At 35.5% G+C, this 17,797-nt stretch overlaps 1 protein-coding gene across 1 annotated transcript in view; it reads left to right on the top strand.

Annotated features, from left to right (window-relative positions):
* Window positions 1-17,797, top strand: part of PHF14 (PHD finger protein 14) — a gene marked incomplete at its 5' end in the record, with an annotated part of 150,505 nt that overhangs the window by 15,905 nt on the left and 116,803 nt on the right. Inside the window, 4 exon segments of the mRNA XM_015853571.3 lie at window positions 6,752-6,911; window positions 13,064-13,175; window positions 15,255-15,392; window positions 17,183-17,329. Of these exon segments, the coding sequence (XP_015709057.2) occupies window positions 6,752-6,911; window positions 13,064-13,175; window positions 15,255-15,392; window positions 17,183-17,329 (557 nt within the window).

Here is a 17,797-nt window from a genome sequence, read left to right as displayed (position 1 = left end):
TTCATTCCTTAAAGCATGAATGATATTTGTATAATCTGTGTGATTTATGGCGTTATAAAAATGGTTGGATTTGTTCATTGGTGCGTGACTTTTCATGAAGGAAATGCTTTTCCTTATCTGCTGCTCCACTTCTGTTTTCACACACTAAAAATGGTTTCAAAGCAATATTTTTCATGCACTCATTTGCTTAATGCCAACTAGGAAACAGTGGGTAGAATTCCACCTTTTTTTTCAGATGCCTCCTGTTCGGTACTGAGATGTACTGTAACTCCTGAACTGCTGTCACAGTCCAGATCTCCCTTTACTCTTGCTCCATATACTTTGGCTTTTCTATCACAGCTAGCTTCCCTCTGTGCATACTACTCATTACATGTGCACCTGAGTATTTGGTACAAGTACCTTAAACACACAGTACAGTATTTGCCTGCTCAGTAATGATTTGTGTTCCTTTTGATTTCCTTCCTTGAGTTAATTGCATGATGTCCTCCAAAGGAAGAAGGTGTGATAACTCATCTGGGAGAAACTTTGTCAGAGCTCTTGAGAAGCATTATTATTTGGCCAAAATGTATAGGAAGATTCTAGTTCGGACATAAAATTGTGGGTGCTCAATGAGCTCTTTGTTTGCCTTACTGACAAATGCTGATATTGCTAGAAATTTCCTTTCAGGGTAACCCTTTGTGTGGTGTTCATATCATATACGTGGCCTGCATGACTTATCCTAAAACTGCCTTTCTGGTGCAGACACCAGGCAAAAACTCTGTAACCTCTGAAGAGCATTTCAGGGGTCGGTAACTACTCCATAACCTATGCAAGCAGCATACGTGTATATACTAATACCCAGTCTTATACTTAGCATTTTTATGTCTAAGATTTCAGTTCAGTCCGTAAGTTATCATGTTCATGAACTATATTTGTTCTCATTTCACATATCAATCCTTTTTTCTTAAAGGGGAAAAAAAAAAATAGCAGCTTATATTGCTAGGAAAAAAAAATATTGTGAATTTGTAGTTATACAGTTGTTTGTGTATTTACTTCAGCATACAAATAATTCTAATTTCTTTTTACAAAAAAAAAGAAAAAAAAAATCATCTTCAGGCGATAATCTGTCATTTTGGATAAATGCTTTTGTGGTAAGATCTTGTAATAGCAGGACGCCCCCAACTGTGATGTCAGTTGTCTTGACATATTGATTGCAGTGTGTCTGAAGAGAATGTCTGGTGCATATCATAGGATATGACATAACTGTAGGTAGTATGCTTGCCAGCTACTGCCCTTGTGTTATTTGCTGGGAATTAAATAAGGAAGAGCAGCTCCACTTTTTTCTAGCTGTTATTTTTCCATCCCCTCTGTTTGTTTTAACTTTCTTATGCTGGATTTGGTGCGAAATAAAGCTTTAACTTGCTAAAAGCAGTAGTGTAGTCTTCATGTGCTTTAATTTTGATGCTTACCTTGGTCTGCTTATGTCTGGTGTGAACATTCATTTTTGTCATATTATGTACTCTAGTACTCTCCCTTAACTAAATAAAAATAGTCTTCTAGATTTATTGTGCATGGTTAATGTCTTTATTCTAAACTCCTGATCCAGTTAAGTATCCAATGTAATGTATTTGAAATACTGTTATCTCACAGCATTTATTTTTGAAAACCTACAGTTTGCCTAAGTTCATGCTTTCATGAGCTTTATAATTAGATCAGGATTTGAAATATATGTGGCTGTTGTTAGCATATGCAGACATTCAGTTTGACTAGCAAAATATTATCCTTGGAGACAATTAGTTCTCTCTTCTCTTTTCCCTCAGTGGCATACATTTCAGAGTACTTGTTCTAATGCTAGCACTTTAAAGTGTTTGTAATTTCATTTTAATGATAATGCATAAAAATAAGCTAATGGCAGTATACAGTGGACTTAAATTCAGGAAATAAAGTTAGCTTTCTGTATGAAATTACATTCAGTAGATAACTGCAGTCAATAATATGTAGATGCAGTTTGTGGAAGAGTAAATGTTAAGAGAATTTCAACTTCTTGACTTTCATATATTTAAATTCATGGGATTTATTCTCATATCGTTTTATTGCTTAGTGCAAGAAGCATTCAAGGGAGTAGCAGACAGAGTGAAAGAATAATAAGGAATACATAAATGCGGGCACTTCCTGAGCACCATTTGGGAAAAGGCTCTCATTGTACAAAGATCCAAAATTCAGAATTCTATGAACATTAAGGAAAATACAGCATGCATTTCCAGCTAAGTGTTTAAAATGTTAGTGTTCGGTTTTTTAATTACATAATTTCAGGTGAAAGGGGTAGATGGAGCACTTAATGCTGACTAGATCCCAGGTGCAGTAACTCCAATAACTGAAACCTACCATTTCCATTACAAGAATTATCTTTTTCTTGTTATCCTTTCAATCTTAAGACCTTCACACCAGCTAAACAACTGTGCTGCCTTGAGAAAACCTGGAATATTACCTCTTAATGTTTACGGTAGTGAGCTGTTACATTGCTTTCAGTTTCAAAAACCACAATTCCCAACAATTAGTACAGGAGGGTCAGCTAGAACATCCTTATCATGCTTATTTTGTAATTGTTTAAAAAAAGATTGGAAAGATTGTCCAGAAGCTGTTTTGTATCTGTGTGCCCATGCATTTTAAAGAGACATAAAATTAGTGCAGAAAATCTTAGTTTAAAAAGACAAGTTTTTTTTCAGGCACTGCAGAGGAAGGTACATGATAGCAAGTTGAACCACCATACACCTCAAAGCTTTAAGAATGTTAAATGAAATAATTAAAGAATTGTCTGAGGTAGAAGAATAGTACTTTGGTAAAATAAGGAAATACATTGTTTTTAAAGACTGAACTTATGGTCTCTGTATTGTAACTTTTCAGATTGCCTTGGAAGAAACTGCATTTGGGTGTTGTTTTTTTTTTCAAATCAAATACTGTACTGTCTGATTCAATGCACAAACTGTGTTATAGCTCTGCAGTAAAAACACTTATTTTTCAACTTAAAAAATGACATGTGTCTTTTTGGATGGTTGTTAAACTGTTATTTAAAATTAATTGGCTGCCATTAAAAGTGTGGTTTAGTTTAGGACTGCAAATCCATCTTTTACTTGAGTGTTAATTGATGAATCCTATTTAGTATATTCGCTTATTTGTATGTACTTGGTAAATGGTACACAGTTTGTGTGTGTTTATGTAACATTCCATTAACAGTTTTGAAAAAGTAATGTTAACCTGATCAATTTAGGCTTTCTCTTCACAGTTACTATTGCAGCTAATGATATCAAGAGGAAAATATGAGCGCAGTATATTGAGAAAATTTGAGAAATGTTTTTTCTAAATTTTGATGCTACTCAGCAGCTTTCTTTACCTTTGATGGTTTGCAGCTTTTATTTGGGCTGAAATCGAGAGTTTTTGCCCAATCCATACATTTCTACAGTAGGGATTTGTACTTTTGTCTCCATATGTTAATTGAAGTACAATGGAGGGGATTTTTGCTGTTTCTTTTTTAAAAATAAAATAAAATTGTTACAGCTCTTCCTCTACATTTGACATCAAAATGTCAAGTAACATAATTGCTGTTTTGGATAGTATTTTTGCATCCCCAGCTTTATTTACCAGCCAGTAGCATTCTTACCAGCTGGATTTCCTTTCCTCCAGCTCTTGTGGACAAGATTGTTTTGGTATGTTTAGTGCTTGTTGTGGTTTAAATCAGGCAGCTTAGGACCACACAGCCGTTTGCTTACTCTACCTCTCTTTCCTAAAGGAATGATTGAGAGAATTAGAAAATAAATAAATAAAAAGGTAAAAGATGTGGGTTGTGATAAAGATGGTTTAGTAGGATAGAAAAGAAAGTAAAATAATAGTGATAAAAGAAGATATTAAAAGAATGATGCACAGTGCAGTTCCTTGCAACCAACTGATCGATGCCCAGCATCAGCAGCAGTCCACCCTGGCCATCCCCTCCCCGAGTTTTATTGCTGAGCATGATGTTATGTGGTATAGAACAATCCCTTTATCCTTTTGGTCAGTCTGGATCAGCAGTACTGAGTCTGTCCCCTCCCAACTCCTTGTGCACCCCCATCTTCTTCCTGGTAGGATAGCATGAGTGGTCCTTGGCTATGTGTAAGCACTGCTCTGTAGCAACTGAAACATGGGTGTAGTATCAACGTTGTTCTTATCCTACATCCAAAATACAGCACTATACCAGAGAAAATGAACTCTGGCCCAGCTGAAACAAGAACATCAGCCCTTGGCAGAAATGTAGTGTATTTTCTCTGGCTAATGACCATCCCTTTTGCTGCCTGTAACTGTATGATATTGAGGTTTTGACAAATGATGGGGAAAAGTGTAAATGTCTCCTTGTCTATTAGAGATCTTGAAGTCTTTAAAACTGTCACTAAGACAGTTGAATGAATTAGGAAAAAATACTTGAGTTATAAATTCTCATGAGGAGATGACCTAGATTTGCAGTGTTACAGGAAAAACAATTTTGACATCAACATACATGATAAGAGTGGAAATAATTACAGCTAATACATGTAGAAGTTTTCTGGGAAAAAGGAGGAAAATATTAGCTATAAATGAATGATAAGGGTGTCCAGGCAAATCCTTATGATGTGACACCATTGTAATTTTAGTAGACTGATGATGCTTAGTTTAGAAAAGCAAATCTAATTATAGTTGATTGTAGGATAGTCAGTGTTTGGAAGAAATTAATCTTATTTTGCTGTATTGACTGATGACAGTATTTCTCCTCCTGTAATTTTATGTAATTTTTAATGTATTTAAGGAAATGTTTTGTTTTTGTTGTTGTTCTTTTTTTTTTTAAGACCTATGTACTTCTCTTAAAAAGTCTAAATTTTTCATCAGCTGTATGATATCAGTGGGCTATGTCTTTGTACATTAATGTAATTGTTTAAAAGGAGTTTTGCTGGCAGCTATTCCGCATTGTGGCATTGCAACTTTAAAAAGAAATGGCTATCTGCTGTGCTCCTTAAAGCTACCAGGACACTAAGGAAATTTGAATCAGTTTATAAATGAGCTGGACAGTTTTTTATATACCTAATGCATCTGGTGTGTGGATACACGTCTGAGCATTATTTCACAGAATCACAGAATTGCAGGGGTTGGAAGGGACCTCTAGAGATCATAATCATTAATACTTTTTTCTTAGTTTAATACTTGTTGATGAACCTCATGCTGTAATGGAGGACTGTATTTTTTTAAATGGTACCTATAGTGGTTTCTGATTACTTCCTGACTGTAGTTTCAAACTGTTATTTCTGTTGCTGTCATAAAGAGGGTTAGAGCACTATTGCTGTTTTAATACAGTCAGTAGAGAACCAAAGTAATAAACTACATTGCTATTTAAATATAAGATTAAAGGATTTAACTGCTTTACAAGCAAAATTGATACTTGATCACTCTTATCTGGCAAACAACTGAATTTAATCTTTTTGTAAGGTTTCTGCTTCGATGCTGACAGTGACATTCTTTCTTTTTCTTTTTTTTTCTCCTTTTTTTTCTTTTTGCACTGAGCTGCAGATAAATATTCAGTGTGGCATATACAGAAGTATAGGTTTTTTGGTGATAAGCTTTATGAGGTTCCTTTTCTATGTCATTTACAGCAGTAATAATACCGCTCTTACTCTTGTCCAAAATTGAAGTAAGAAGCTTCTGAATGATTCTGAAGGACAATTTTCCTAAGCTTATGGTGATTAAGCATGCAGTGACTCCTTAAAAAACACGAAAATACACTAAGTATACCAAAAGAAGAATTGAGACACAATGAATTTAATCATAACTTAAAACCAGCTAAAATGATAATAATGATTGATAAATATATTAAAAAAAAATAAAATAACGAAGTGGTCTGTCAAAAGTCAAGCTATGCTTGTCAAATAATACTTTGATGTTGAAGAAACAAAAGGTCTTTTAGACTTATTATTCAGCGGTTGTAAGAATACATTTGGTTCTTCTTATGCACGTGTTCTCTTGATGAATTGGATATTGAATGTGAAGTGATAATGTGGGATAGATATTTGTTGACTGCATACTGCTGGCATGATCAAGTTAGTTTAGAGGTTCAAGGTGGGTTGAGGGAGAATAATAGGAATGTCTTGAACCCATACATGCTCTCAAACCTTGAAACTGACCGATGATCCATCACATGCTGCTAGTACTTCAGAATTTAAGAAACCATGTTAGAATTTGGTAAGACTGTTAATTCAACTGAAAGCTGATTTTCCAGGCTGCACAAGAAGGCATGTAGATCAGCAGAGCTCTAGAACTGCCACAGTGGAAGAAAGATGTGTAAAAGATTTTACAGGATAATTAATGTTTAAAGACGCTAAGAATAAGCATGTTTCAGTATTTTGTAGAATTTCTTAATTTTTTCCTTAGACGTTATGTTTAACTTGAAATATGTTGTATTTAATTTAAAAATGCTTTATTTCTTGCTTAATCTCTGCGAGTTGCTTTAAGTCTTTTTTTATTTCATGATGAATAGGCTAAAAAAACGAAGTAGTGTTTTGTTTTTTGTTTTTTGATTGCAATCTAAGACATTCCCAGATCATATATCACATTTCAGAATTAAAGCCTGTGTAAAAAGTTTTGTTCTAAAAATGACTCTTGCAAAAATATTGGAAGCTTTCTTGGAATTTTAGTTGTCATTGAGTGTGTATATTTCCTAAGAACTGTATGCCTACTTGTCTTTTCTTATATTGTCTTCCATTTTTTATGTGTGAAGGTTGCTATGGTGTTGATGGAGAGAGTGATTCTATCATGAGCTCGGCTTCAGAAAATTCCACTGAACCCTGGTTTTGCGATGCATGCAAATGTGGTGTCACACCTAGTTGTGAACTATGTCCTAACCAAGATGGGATCTTCAAGGAGACAGATGCAGGCAGGTAAGGCTTAAAAGTGTCATTTTAAATTGGATATCAGATTAAATTTAAAAGATGGGATTTTGCCCTAGTCTGTTCCTGTAGGCAATGGGGTCATAAATTAAGCTGTTAATATCCTTTTTCCTCAGCTTATTTTTGAGTTGGGTGCTAACTGAATAGGCAGTCGCCCAATCTCTTTTTTGCACACCTAATACTTTTCACACCAATTGGGGAAAATTTTGTCTTACCCTGAATTTGAGCATGATGGTTTATTAGCTATGAGCAACAGATGTTTCTAAGTGAAGCAATGAATCACCACTTCAGGAACCAATAATACCTGTTATCCAACATGAAATCACCATGTATTGTATGCATAGAGATGTCTTACAGGATATAATAGAAGGTCTTTCTCATGCAATATCTTCCATTTCTTTATATTTAAAAAATAAATTAATGCATGGATGTTAATGGTAACTTATTTTCTGCAATAAAGAGGAGAGCAGACTTGTCAGCTATGTCTGCTTTTTTTTGCTAATGTTAATGAATATATTATTATTTAGATCACAACAGTTATTTTTCCATACATTTTACAATTATGTAATCGTGGGTTTGCAATGACATATAAAACTTTCAGGCATTTGATATGTAGGATTGTAAAAGTCTGCAGACATCTTACTGATGATTGTGGATGAACTGGAAAGAATTCAGTTATTCAGTATTAGTACAGATGTTTTAAAATTCAGATCTTTCATGTTATTCATTGTGAATTGATAGATGCATTACCATTTACATGAAGCTATATATTACAGTACATCATATTTAGTATTAGCAAATAGCAAAATATAACCGTATCCTTGGTCTTTTTTCCATCTACTGGCTTGTAATAGCCTTCACAGTTTACAGTTTTTTGTACTTAAATACAAGGAGTCATGTTTAGATGAACTGTCTTGTATTGTAAGCCAAAACATTTCTTTTTCTCATTCATGTGTTACGCAAACTTGTACTATTGCTGATACTGTAATGAACAAATCCTCTCCTCGTTAAATTAAAAGATGAGCAGAGCTCTGGATGATATTTTGGAAAGCTTTGTTTGACGTCGTCTTTGGAGAGTAACTACCTTCCTGCATTGGATATACACTGAGCTCAGCTTCTGAATTTGTAGCTGTGTTTTTCAGATATACTTGTTAAATCTTTTCCTCAATCCATGTCTTCTATATGCATCTTCTGAGGGGGAGTACTAAAAGTACAAGAAAATAATGTACTGTTAGCGGGGGAAGTTTGTATAAATGAGTCAAGATTTGCAGTGAATAATTTTGACAATGTTATTTGAAGTTGTGCTTGTTTTAAATTATTTCTGGGGCTCCAGTTCTCAATTTTTGATTAGTCCATCTTTCTTGTATGTAGGTTGCTCCAGAAGTAATGTCTCCTATTGATTTTCATGGAAATTACAACAGATAACGAAGAACACAGTAACACTGTAGAGAAAATTCTTAGCTCCAAAACTGTGTGTATATGTGTGTGTATATACATACATATATATATATACATATATATACATACACACGCTTAGTATAGACACCACTTTTAGCTATTCATTTCGTCCAGCAATGAAGACCAGTCTGCACACTGCACTTGTAAAAATCCGTATGAGTGGAGGAGGCCCACTGGCACCACTGCTGAGACACCACCCACCACCTCACTGTGCTAGTATCCATTGTATGGTCCACAAACGTTAAGCAGGTGTTGATGTGGAATGGGTGCTGTTTCTTCTGCATGGAGAAATTCAGCGATGCACCTTAAACTCCAATGCATGTCAGACTGACTCTCTACTGCCATCTGTTGCACAACAAAAAATGTAACAAAGTAGTTACCAGAAGGTTCAGGTTCTACTGTCCTACTGCCAACATCCACCACTGATGTTGTGGACCAACATAATCAAATAGGAGGTATTACTTTTGGAGTAGCTCTGGTGTAACTTACAACTTTTAATCAAATTTTACTTCTCTGTTCTTTAATAATGTTGCTGTGTGGACTGAATTCAGTTACTAGAGACTGAAATCAACTGTCTGACAATTAGGTAGTACTAGAATTAATGTCACTTGGCAGCATATGTTTCAGTCTTCTGCATTATTTAATGTAGGTTAAGTGCTATCTATGTAATTTCTCATATGATTGTAATATAAATTACACTACATTGCTTGAAATTTCTTATAAAATGGCAGCATGTTTTTGATTGATGTAGAAGTGTTTTATCTGTTATTCTGATGCTTTGTTCAAAAGCACATGCCTACTTGGTTGACTGTGGACAGTAACATGTCAGTTTGTTATCCCTCCTATTGTATTATTGTGCATTTGGATTACATGATACAGTTCTCATGATTAAGTAGAGGTTTAGTCTCCCATGTGGGTAGGTTCATGTACTAGAAAAAAACAGCACTAGCCAATGTACATAATACTGTTCTCTTTCTTCTATTGCTTATTAATAAATCTGAAATCTTTAGGGAATGAGACAGTGCACGCTATGGATGTATGCTGTGTCCATTGCTGTGTTTCTTTATATGCATCAGTGGATGGAAATTGCAGTAAAGTGCAACCAAACCTATTCAGTTTCCCTTCATAATCAAGTTAGAATAATTTTTTCTTCCTACATGAATCATTAGAATAATTAGGTGCTTAATTTCTCAACAGAAGCCTTTTCACATTAACTTCTCAGTTTCATGAGCATAAATGTGAATTTATGAAATTTTATTTCTCAGAATGCTATTAACCAAGAATATGAATTCTGTCCTTGTTATGGTGTAGAGTTTTTCTTCCCTAATCAACATCTGTCATCATTGCTCCAAGCAAAATGGATGGTGAAGTAACAAGGAAGATTATTCTTCTTTGATTACCCAATTTGTCTTAATTACAGTCTTCTAAAACATGTGCAGCTAAACAAATGAGCAGGAAAATATTTAGAACTGGTATTAAAAGCAGCTGAAATCACTTCAGCTGGGAACTTGACTGATTTCTTTATGTTTTTTAGTAAAGGTTCAGGTCTGAGTTCACACAAAGGTGCCTAAAGAAATGAGGCACTTGTGTGCCAGTCACACTAAAATGGCAGTTTACATCTGTAGTACTGTAATACTTGGGTGACATGTACTAAAACATTTCAAGAAGGTCAATATGAAGTAAGCAGCCAGCTGTTGGGTTTACCATAGATAAACTCCTACTGTGTACACCACTGGAGCATGAAAAAACTGTGCAAATTAAATTGAGAAGCAGATGCTTGTAGAAGATGTGTATCTTTATATTGAACTTTGGAGGGTAAGTTTTAAGGCAACCAGTATCCTAAACTTAATGTGAAAATCTTCAACCAGAGCCTTGTTTGTTTTTTTAAGAATAATAATTGTGAGTATGTGTGACTTCCTTTTATACAAATTAATTAAAAGAATCTTAAATCAACGAAAGTATGTAGAAAAGAAGCCTCACAGAATATACAAGACATTTATTAACATCTGAGCAATCTCTGTATTTCGGGGTTACAGAACTTATTCTGCATGTGGCATTTTTCGAGGGGCAAAATTAAATAGTAGCATCTTGATTTCTTTGTGAAGAGAATAAGTTGTGTATTCATGACGATATTTCTTTTAGTAATATTTATTTAAATACAAAATCATGTGTGTGCACCCTTTTTGTGAAGTATATCAAATTACTGTAGTGGTTTAGGCCAAGCTATATCCAGTTCTGGATAAGTAAAGGCAGAGTGAGCATCGTAGTCTATACTTCTTGAACTGCAGTAGGCTTGGGGCCATGACCACTGCTCCGGGCATCCTGTTTCCAGGGCCCTGCCGTCCTAATACCCAAGCTCATGCTTCCCTGATGCAGCTCCATGCTATTTTTTTGGGTCCTGTCTTTAAAGAGAAGAGACCAGTACCTGTACCTCTGCTCTCCTTGTGTGGAAGTTGCAGGGTGCTGTGAGTTTTCCCCCTCAGTCTTCTCTAGGATGAACAAACTGAGTCACCTCAGCTGCTCTTCATGGGTCTTCCTCTGTAGACCCTTCACCATCTTTGTACCTCTTGTTTGGATACTCTATAATTTCTGTCCTTGTGGCACCCAAACGTGGACGCAGTACTCAAGCTGTGGCTGCTCAGGGCAGACTGGTACAATCCCTTCTCTTTACTGGCTGGCAGATCTGGGCCTGATGTACACAAGGCTGTGGCTGGTCCTTTTGACTGCCAGGTGGTGCCAGGTGCTCCATTCCTTTCCAGATGGGATCCACTCAAGGGTGTTGAAGGAGCTGACAGAGGTGACTTATAAGACACTTTTCACCATTTATCAGTGGTTCTGGTCAACTGGAGAGGTCCATAGTATTAGAGGCTTGCCATTGTTACTCCCTTGTACAGGAAGTGTCATAAGGAGGGTCTAGAGAACTACAGGTCTGTCAACCTGATGTCAGTGCCAGGGATGGTGATGGAACAGACTGTCTTTAGTGACATCGCTTGGCATGTGCAGGACAGTGGAAGAGGTCAAGTCCAGCACGGGTTCATGAAAGGCAGGTCCTGCTCAACTAACCTATTTGCATTTTACAATTGAGTGACTCCCCTGGTGGATGAGGGAATGACCATAGATGTAGTCTCTACCTAGACTTCAGTAAAGCCTTTGATGCTGTCTCTCACAGTATAGTGGAGAAGCTGACAGCCTTTGTCTTGGATGGGTACGCTCTGCTGGATAAAGAACTGGCTGGAGGACTGAGCCCAGAAATGGTGATGTATGGGATAAAGTCTGACTGGAGATTGGTCATAAGTGGTGTTTTCTGGGGGCTGGTACTGGGGCTTGTCCTGTTTAATATCTTTATTGATGACTTGGACAAGGGGTATGAGTTTGCAGATAACACCAAGTTGGGAGTGTTGATCTGCCTAGGATTACAAAGGCATGCTGGATTGTTGGGCTGAGGTCAGTGGGGTGAGCTTCAACAAGACTAAGTGCTGGCTTCTGTACCTTAACCACAACAACCCCAGGCAGTGCTACAGGCTTGGGGGAGAGTGGTTGAAAGACTGTGTGGAAGAGGTGGACCTGGGGGTGCTGGAGTGAGTCCAGAAAAGGGCAAAAAAGCTGTGAAGGGTTTGGAGTATAAGTCTTACGGGGAGTAGCTGAGAGAACTGAGAATGTTTAATCTGAAGAAAAGACTCCATTAAGAACTTACTGCTTTTTACAACTACCTGAAAGGAGGTTGTGGCAGAGTGGGGTTCAGCCTCTTCTCCCATGTAAATAGGTAGGACTAGAGGAAATTGCCTCAAGTTGTTGCCACAGAAGGTGGCATCATGATCTTTCCTCCGTCTATACAGCAGTAAGTTTAGTATCTCAGCTTGTTCTTTTACAGCTAGTCTACTGTCAGCTTTGGATCATATTATTCAAAGACAAGGTTGTAATTCATCTTTAGCTTTTATTGAGTCTTCCACTAGTTGCAGTGTTTTACTGTGGGTGCAGATGGCTCTAGCGAAATCCATGAAGACAAAGTAATGCAGCTACTGCATCTAAATTTATATTCCGTTTATATATTTTTCTGTTTTTTGTTTTTTTTAATGTTGCGCAGTGATTTTATCGTCTAGCATCTCAAACCCATGTGATTAACAATAGTATAAAAACGGCTTTCAAATATGCACATGAAAAGAGTCTTGTGGAATACAACATAGTAAATGGATTGGCACTAGGGCTTTGATTAGATTTACTAACCAGCTCCTTAGAATGAAGTGGATTAATAACTTGTAGGTAGTTTTTACTGTTACAGGGATTTTTCTTTTAACCTGTTGCTACCTGTATAAGTTTGTACCTCAAACTTCACCTCCACCATCTCTCCCCATTAGTCTGTCTCCGCTTTGTAGGTAATGTCAAAATCTTAATATATTTCTCCTGCAGCATAAACAGTGATGTGAAATACTACTTAAGAACCATCAGAACAGAATGTGATGGTAACTTTGCTGTTGATCCAGACAAGCAATCAGAGTTGTACCAAAAAACTGCTGCTATTCATTGTTAGGTTTTAAATTCCCCTCCTGCTTATGATGTATTTTTATTTAGATATTCTTTTTCTAGCATCTGTTTAATTTACATGGTACTTAAATATCTGCAAATGATGAGCGTAATGTGAGAACAAAGTATTGATAATAGTAATCTAAATTTATTTGCTGTTTTAGGTGGGTCCATATTGTTTGTGCCCTCTATGTTCCAGGAGTGGCATTTGGAGATATTGACAAATTGCGGCCAGTAACGCTTACAGAAATGAATTATTCAAAGTATGGTGCCAAGGTAAGTTTAGAAGATATATGCTGCCTACCAGTAGCTTTATTTCACATTTTTACTTAAAAATAATGTGTCTTTCCAATCTCATTTTGTGTTTATTGCAGTGAAATTTAGGAAGGAAAATGTGATAAAGTTCATGTTTGTTGTAACTTTGCTCTTCCTCCTTTTTTTTTTTTTTTTTTTTCCTAATACCTGTTCTTTTTCCTCAATGCTATTCTGTGTAATTTCTGTCGCTGTCTCTCCACTTCCCTTATTTTTTTATACAGGTGTCAGTTACCTTCTTTTAAAATCAGTTAGTGGCAGATTGCCAAAATGTGGATGGAGAGAGAAGGGGATTTATGGGATGTGAAATGAAGGAAAGGAAATTGAGTTGGAGGATTTGAGGATTAAGAAGTATACAGATGTATATTCAGTGAGAACTACTTAGGTTCTTTGTAATCATAAACTAGAATACATAGGGTTACTGGAAAGCAATATTAACCTCATTCCACTACCAGCACCAAAACAACAAAAGAGTATGGGACTCTAAACCTGATCAGAAAAATGTCTCCAGTATTTACTTTTTTTATACGTAAATACTTATTTACATGTAAATATTCTCAGTCCTGGTCAAAGGTGGTCATGCACAAAACATACAGAAAATCACTGCGAAGGACAAACTAATTTGCTTATATAATTTGCTATAGCCCTGGAGACATTGTGGAGAATCTTTATCTGCTGGGCTAATGTAAGGGAAAATAACTGTGCTACTGCTTCTCTAATGCTTAATTTATGCATTGTAATTTTCCTAGGGTGTCAGGTTGTCAAGCTGAATACTAAGTTAGAATATGTAATAACTTTTTAAAAATATAGAAACTTTAAAAGATAAATTAAAACACTTTGGTTATCCTGCCTGTGTTGTACTTCTTTGTATTAGCACAGACAACATGAGTCCACTGGGGTATTTAACATTGCTTAGAAATGTTTGGTAGCTTGTTTGTCACCTTTATTATTATTATTTTTTTTCTTGCAAAGTCTTGCAGCCTTATTGTTGCAACGAATCATACATTTTCTTTCTATTGACATTATAAGAGGAAGGCTTACTGTGAGTAAGACAAGTGAACTGTGTGCATGAGGATTCATTACTCTCACAGAGCTGTAAACTCTCCCTGTTTGCTATATCAAGTGTGGAAGTTACAGCTTACTTAGCTAAATTTCCCCCTGGAGTATCAGTTTAAAATAATAATCTATGATTCTATTGCTTTCTTTTCTGTTATGAGCTATTGTTGCACAGATAAATAGTGCCTTTTTAGGAAGTATGTGCAGTGTCTTGAGATTCTTCAGTGACTGAATTGCATTTGCAGTTCCTCTCTGTTATTTTTTAACTGTCTGCATGGAGATAATTTCTGTAGGTGATACACAGCTTTGATTCATACTCAACGTGTCTGAGATGAAGAAATGCATGTGTAATCTTTGGTCATCTTTACTCACTGGATACTAGCGCTGCTTCCATTTGCTTATTCCTGCTTTGGCATTCATTGCTTTAGTTTGCTTGAACAGCTGTTCGATATGAATTTGAGGTGAATAAGACCAAGGAACTAATCTGGCTAAGAAATAAGTTTATATTTTTATGGATAACCATTTTCTGTGTTCAAAACAGCTACTTTTGGAATGCATGTAACCAAAGCCTTAATACTGTGTTTATGTGAATTGTAAACTTATTTATTGATATTTACATTTCTGTGTTTTTGATGTTTTTTGTTTTTTTTTTTTCTTCCATTGTCATGCACTGGCTCCTCATTCAAAGCTTATCAAAATAAAGTTATATAGTTATCTATGGCTTTCAGTCATCCAGAGGATATAAATTCATCTCATATGTTCTTCAGATTGTTTAGTCATTTTTCCATTGCTTGTTGAAAATGATGTCAGTTGTTGGGGTTTGGTATTGGTGAAGCTTTTAATATTGTCATATTTTAGCAATCCACTTGGTTCCTGTGTGGCACTGGAGTAAACTCATAACCTGTTTGGTATTTCTATATAAGAAGTGAATTAAGAAATATTAAGCAAAATGCACCTGCAATACTTAAATTTTCTACCCTTATTCAGGAATGTAGTTTTTGTGAAGATCCTCGTTTTGCCAGAACTGGAGTATGCATCAGTTGCGATGCTGGGATGTGCAGAGCTTATTTCCATGTGACCTGTGCTCAGAAGGAAGGTCTCCTTTCAGAAGCAGCAGCAGAAGAGGTAGTTCTGATGTACCTATGGAAAAGATACAATCAAAGTGTTGCATGAAAAGCCTGTGAGGAAGACCTGTAATACTGCCCTTTTTATTCACTATTTCAGAGTAAAGTGGTAGACCAAGGAAAAGGACTGTCCAGAGAGGGCTCTTTGTGAAATTCTCCAACTCTGAGCATCTTTTGAAATGGCATGGAAAAAGGAATAGAGGATGTTATACAAAAATTAGCTTAATATTCTGTAGATAAATGAGAAACGAATTCTAAATCTATTTATTGAACTTTACCTGGATTGACACTTCACAGTATCACAGACTGTATGACTGTATGAAGTGTCAGGAAATTTAACTGCATTGCTGTTTTCTGAGCATTTCTTCCAGTGTATGTCTTTCCTTGTACAAACATTACTCTGAGGAACTGAAATCCATTGCAAACATTTATAACTTACTGATAAATTTTTAATCCATGCTCTTAACCAGTCGTCCACTTTTTAATATAATTAAGGCAATCCTGATTGCCAGACTTCACTCTGGTTTTTATCATTTTGATTGAGCCTGTCATATTCACATTTTTTTAATTTAACTTCTTATTGTCTTAAAAAGTATGAAATGTGGGGCACTTATAAGCAGTACCTGCACTATTGACAATAAGGATTTTGTGTATGAAAGAACAGACCACCTAATGGTGACATTTAAAGGGATCACAAAATTGTGCCCATCTGTGAGGTTGGTAAATAGGAAGACTGCAGATACCTCAGTGTTCCTTTCCCTAAAAAAATATATGAAACTCTGATTCTTCAAAAACTATGTGAATTTTGTCTAGGCATATGTATTTTCTTGTCTTTTCATTGTAAATTCTTTTTTACACATTTTCTGTAACTGAAATATTTTTAATCAAGACCTCAAAAAAAAAAATCTCATTTGAGGGAGCTGCTAATTTTTTTAGAGTAAGTTGTTACTCCCTCTTAGAATCTAAATCAAAATAAATATTTGTAAGGAAAACCTGTACAGACTTTATTATTGTGCACATTGTAGGTGAAGTGAAGGAAAGTTTGATAGACTAATTATTTTATAAGATTTTTATTATTTAATGTAGGAAGACTGCTTCAAGTTTTTCTTAATCTGTGTATTTATTATGTTTCTCCAGTTTTGAAAGTATGCTGGCAATGAAATGTACTTCTCGGAGTGAATCTCCTCTTGGCTTAGATATTTGTAAACTACTTGCAGTGTTTGCATATGCTAAATGTTGCTATAAACTCTGAGCCATGATAATGCACAAATCTGATGGAACTAAGAAGTAGAAATAGGAACAAAAAATATTTGTTTGATTGCTAATCAGACAAAAGTCACTGAAAGACCGTTTGAGGAAATTAAATATATTGATGTTCATATTATCCAGTTGTCAGTCCCTTGCAGGATTTTATGCAAAAGATGACACAGTGAAGCAGTGACAAGTTTGCTATAAATGCTATATGTGAAATACATTTGAATGTGTTTTTGTTTTTTTTTCTGGGATGAGAAAATAGTGCAGATATGAAGCAGCACTGAGGTAACTGCTTAACTTAATGCATTTAAAAATGTCGGGATCATGCAGTGAAAAAGATGGAAAGTCCCCTTACGTTGTAAATTGTATCAACATGACAAAATTGATTTAGAAACGTACATACTTTAAAAAACAAAAGAACAAAAACAAGTCTATTTGAACGTGTGATCTGCTGGCGTAATATCTGTGCTTTTTAGAGCCTTTTTGACATCATGTGTCTTAACTTTTGTTTCTTCTTCTTTGTTTTCTCTGAAACAGGATATAGCTGACCCTTTTTTTGCTTATTGTAAACAGCATGCGGACAGGTTAGACCGAAAATGGAAACGGAAAAACTACTTGGCATTACAGTCTTATTGTAAAATGTCCTTGCAGGAGAGAGAAAAACAGCTCTCGCCAGAAGCTCAGGTATTATATTTCTTACACAAATGTATCTGCATTAATCATCCATGCTAAACAAGGAAGAAAGGAAGAGGATGGGTAATTGCTATTGTTGTAGGGAATTAAATGTGAAATGTATTGATGGCACATAGTTCACATATCAGTGAATTATATGCAGGTTTGGGCTTCTGAGAACTCTTCTCAATCAACTTATTGTCAGCTAGGAATCTATCTTTAACTGAATTGAAAAATCTTATTTGTTTGCCCAAAGATGGTAATTACATTTTCATTGTGATTCATAGATTTTTTTTTAATGCTTTTTTCTAGAGCTAGACAAGAAAAAGATATATTTCTGTATCATTATTCTGTGACAATCTACTTTTTTTTTCTTTTTTTTTTTTTCTGTCATAATATTTTGAAATAAGCTGAAGAGTTAGCAAGCCTAGAAATTTTCCTTGCTAGATCACATTTTTCACTTATTTTAGGGCTTCCTTG

This window comes from Coturnix japonica, chromosome 2 (assembly GCF_054131305.1).
Source record: "Coturnix japonica strain WE chromosome 2, WE-NBRP24, whole genome shotgun sequence".
Taxonomy (NCBI): Eukaryota; Metazoa; Chordata; class Aves; order Galliformes; family Phasianidae; genus Coturnix; species Coturnix japonica.
Note: the sequence above shows the minus strand (reverse complement) of the source record. Positions and strands in the feature narration are given on the sequence as shown.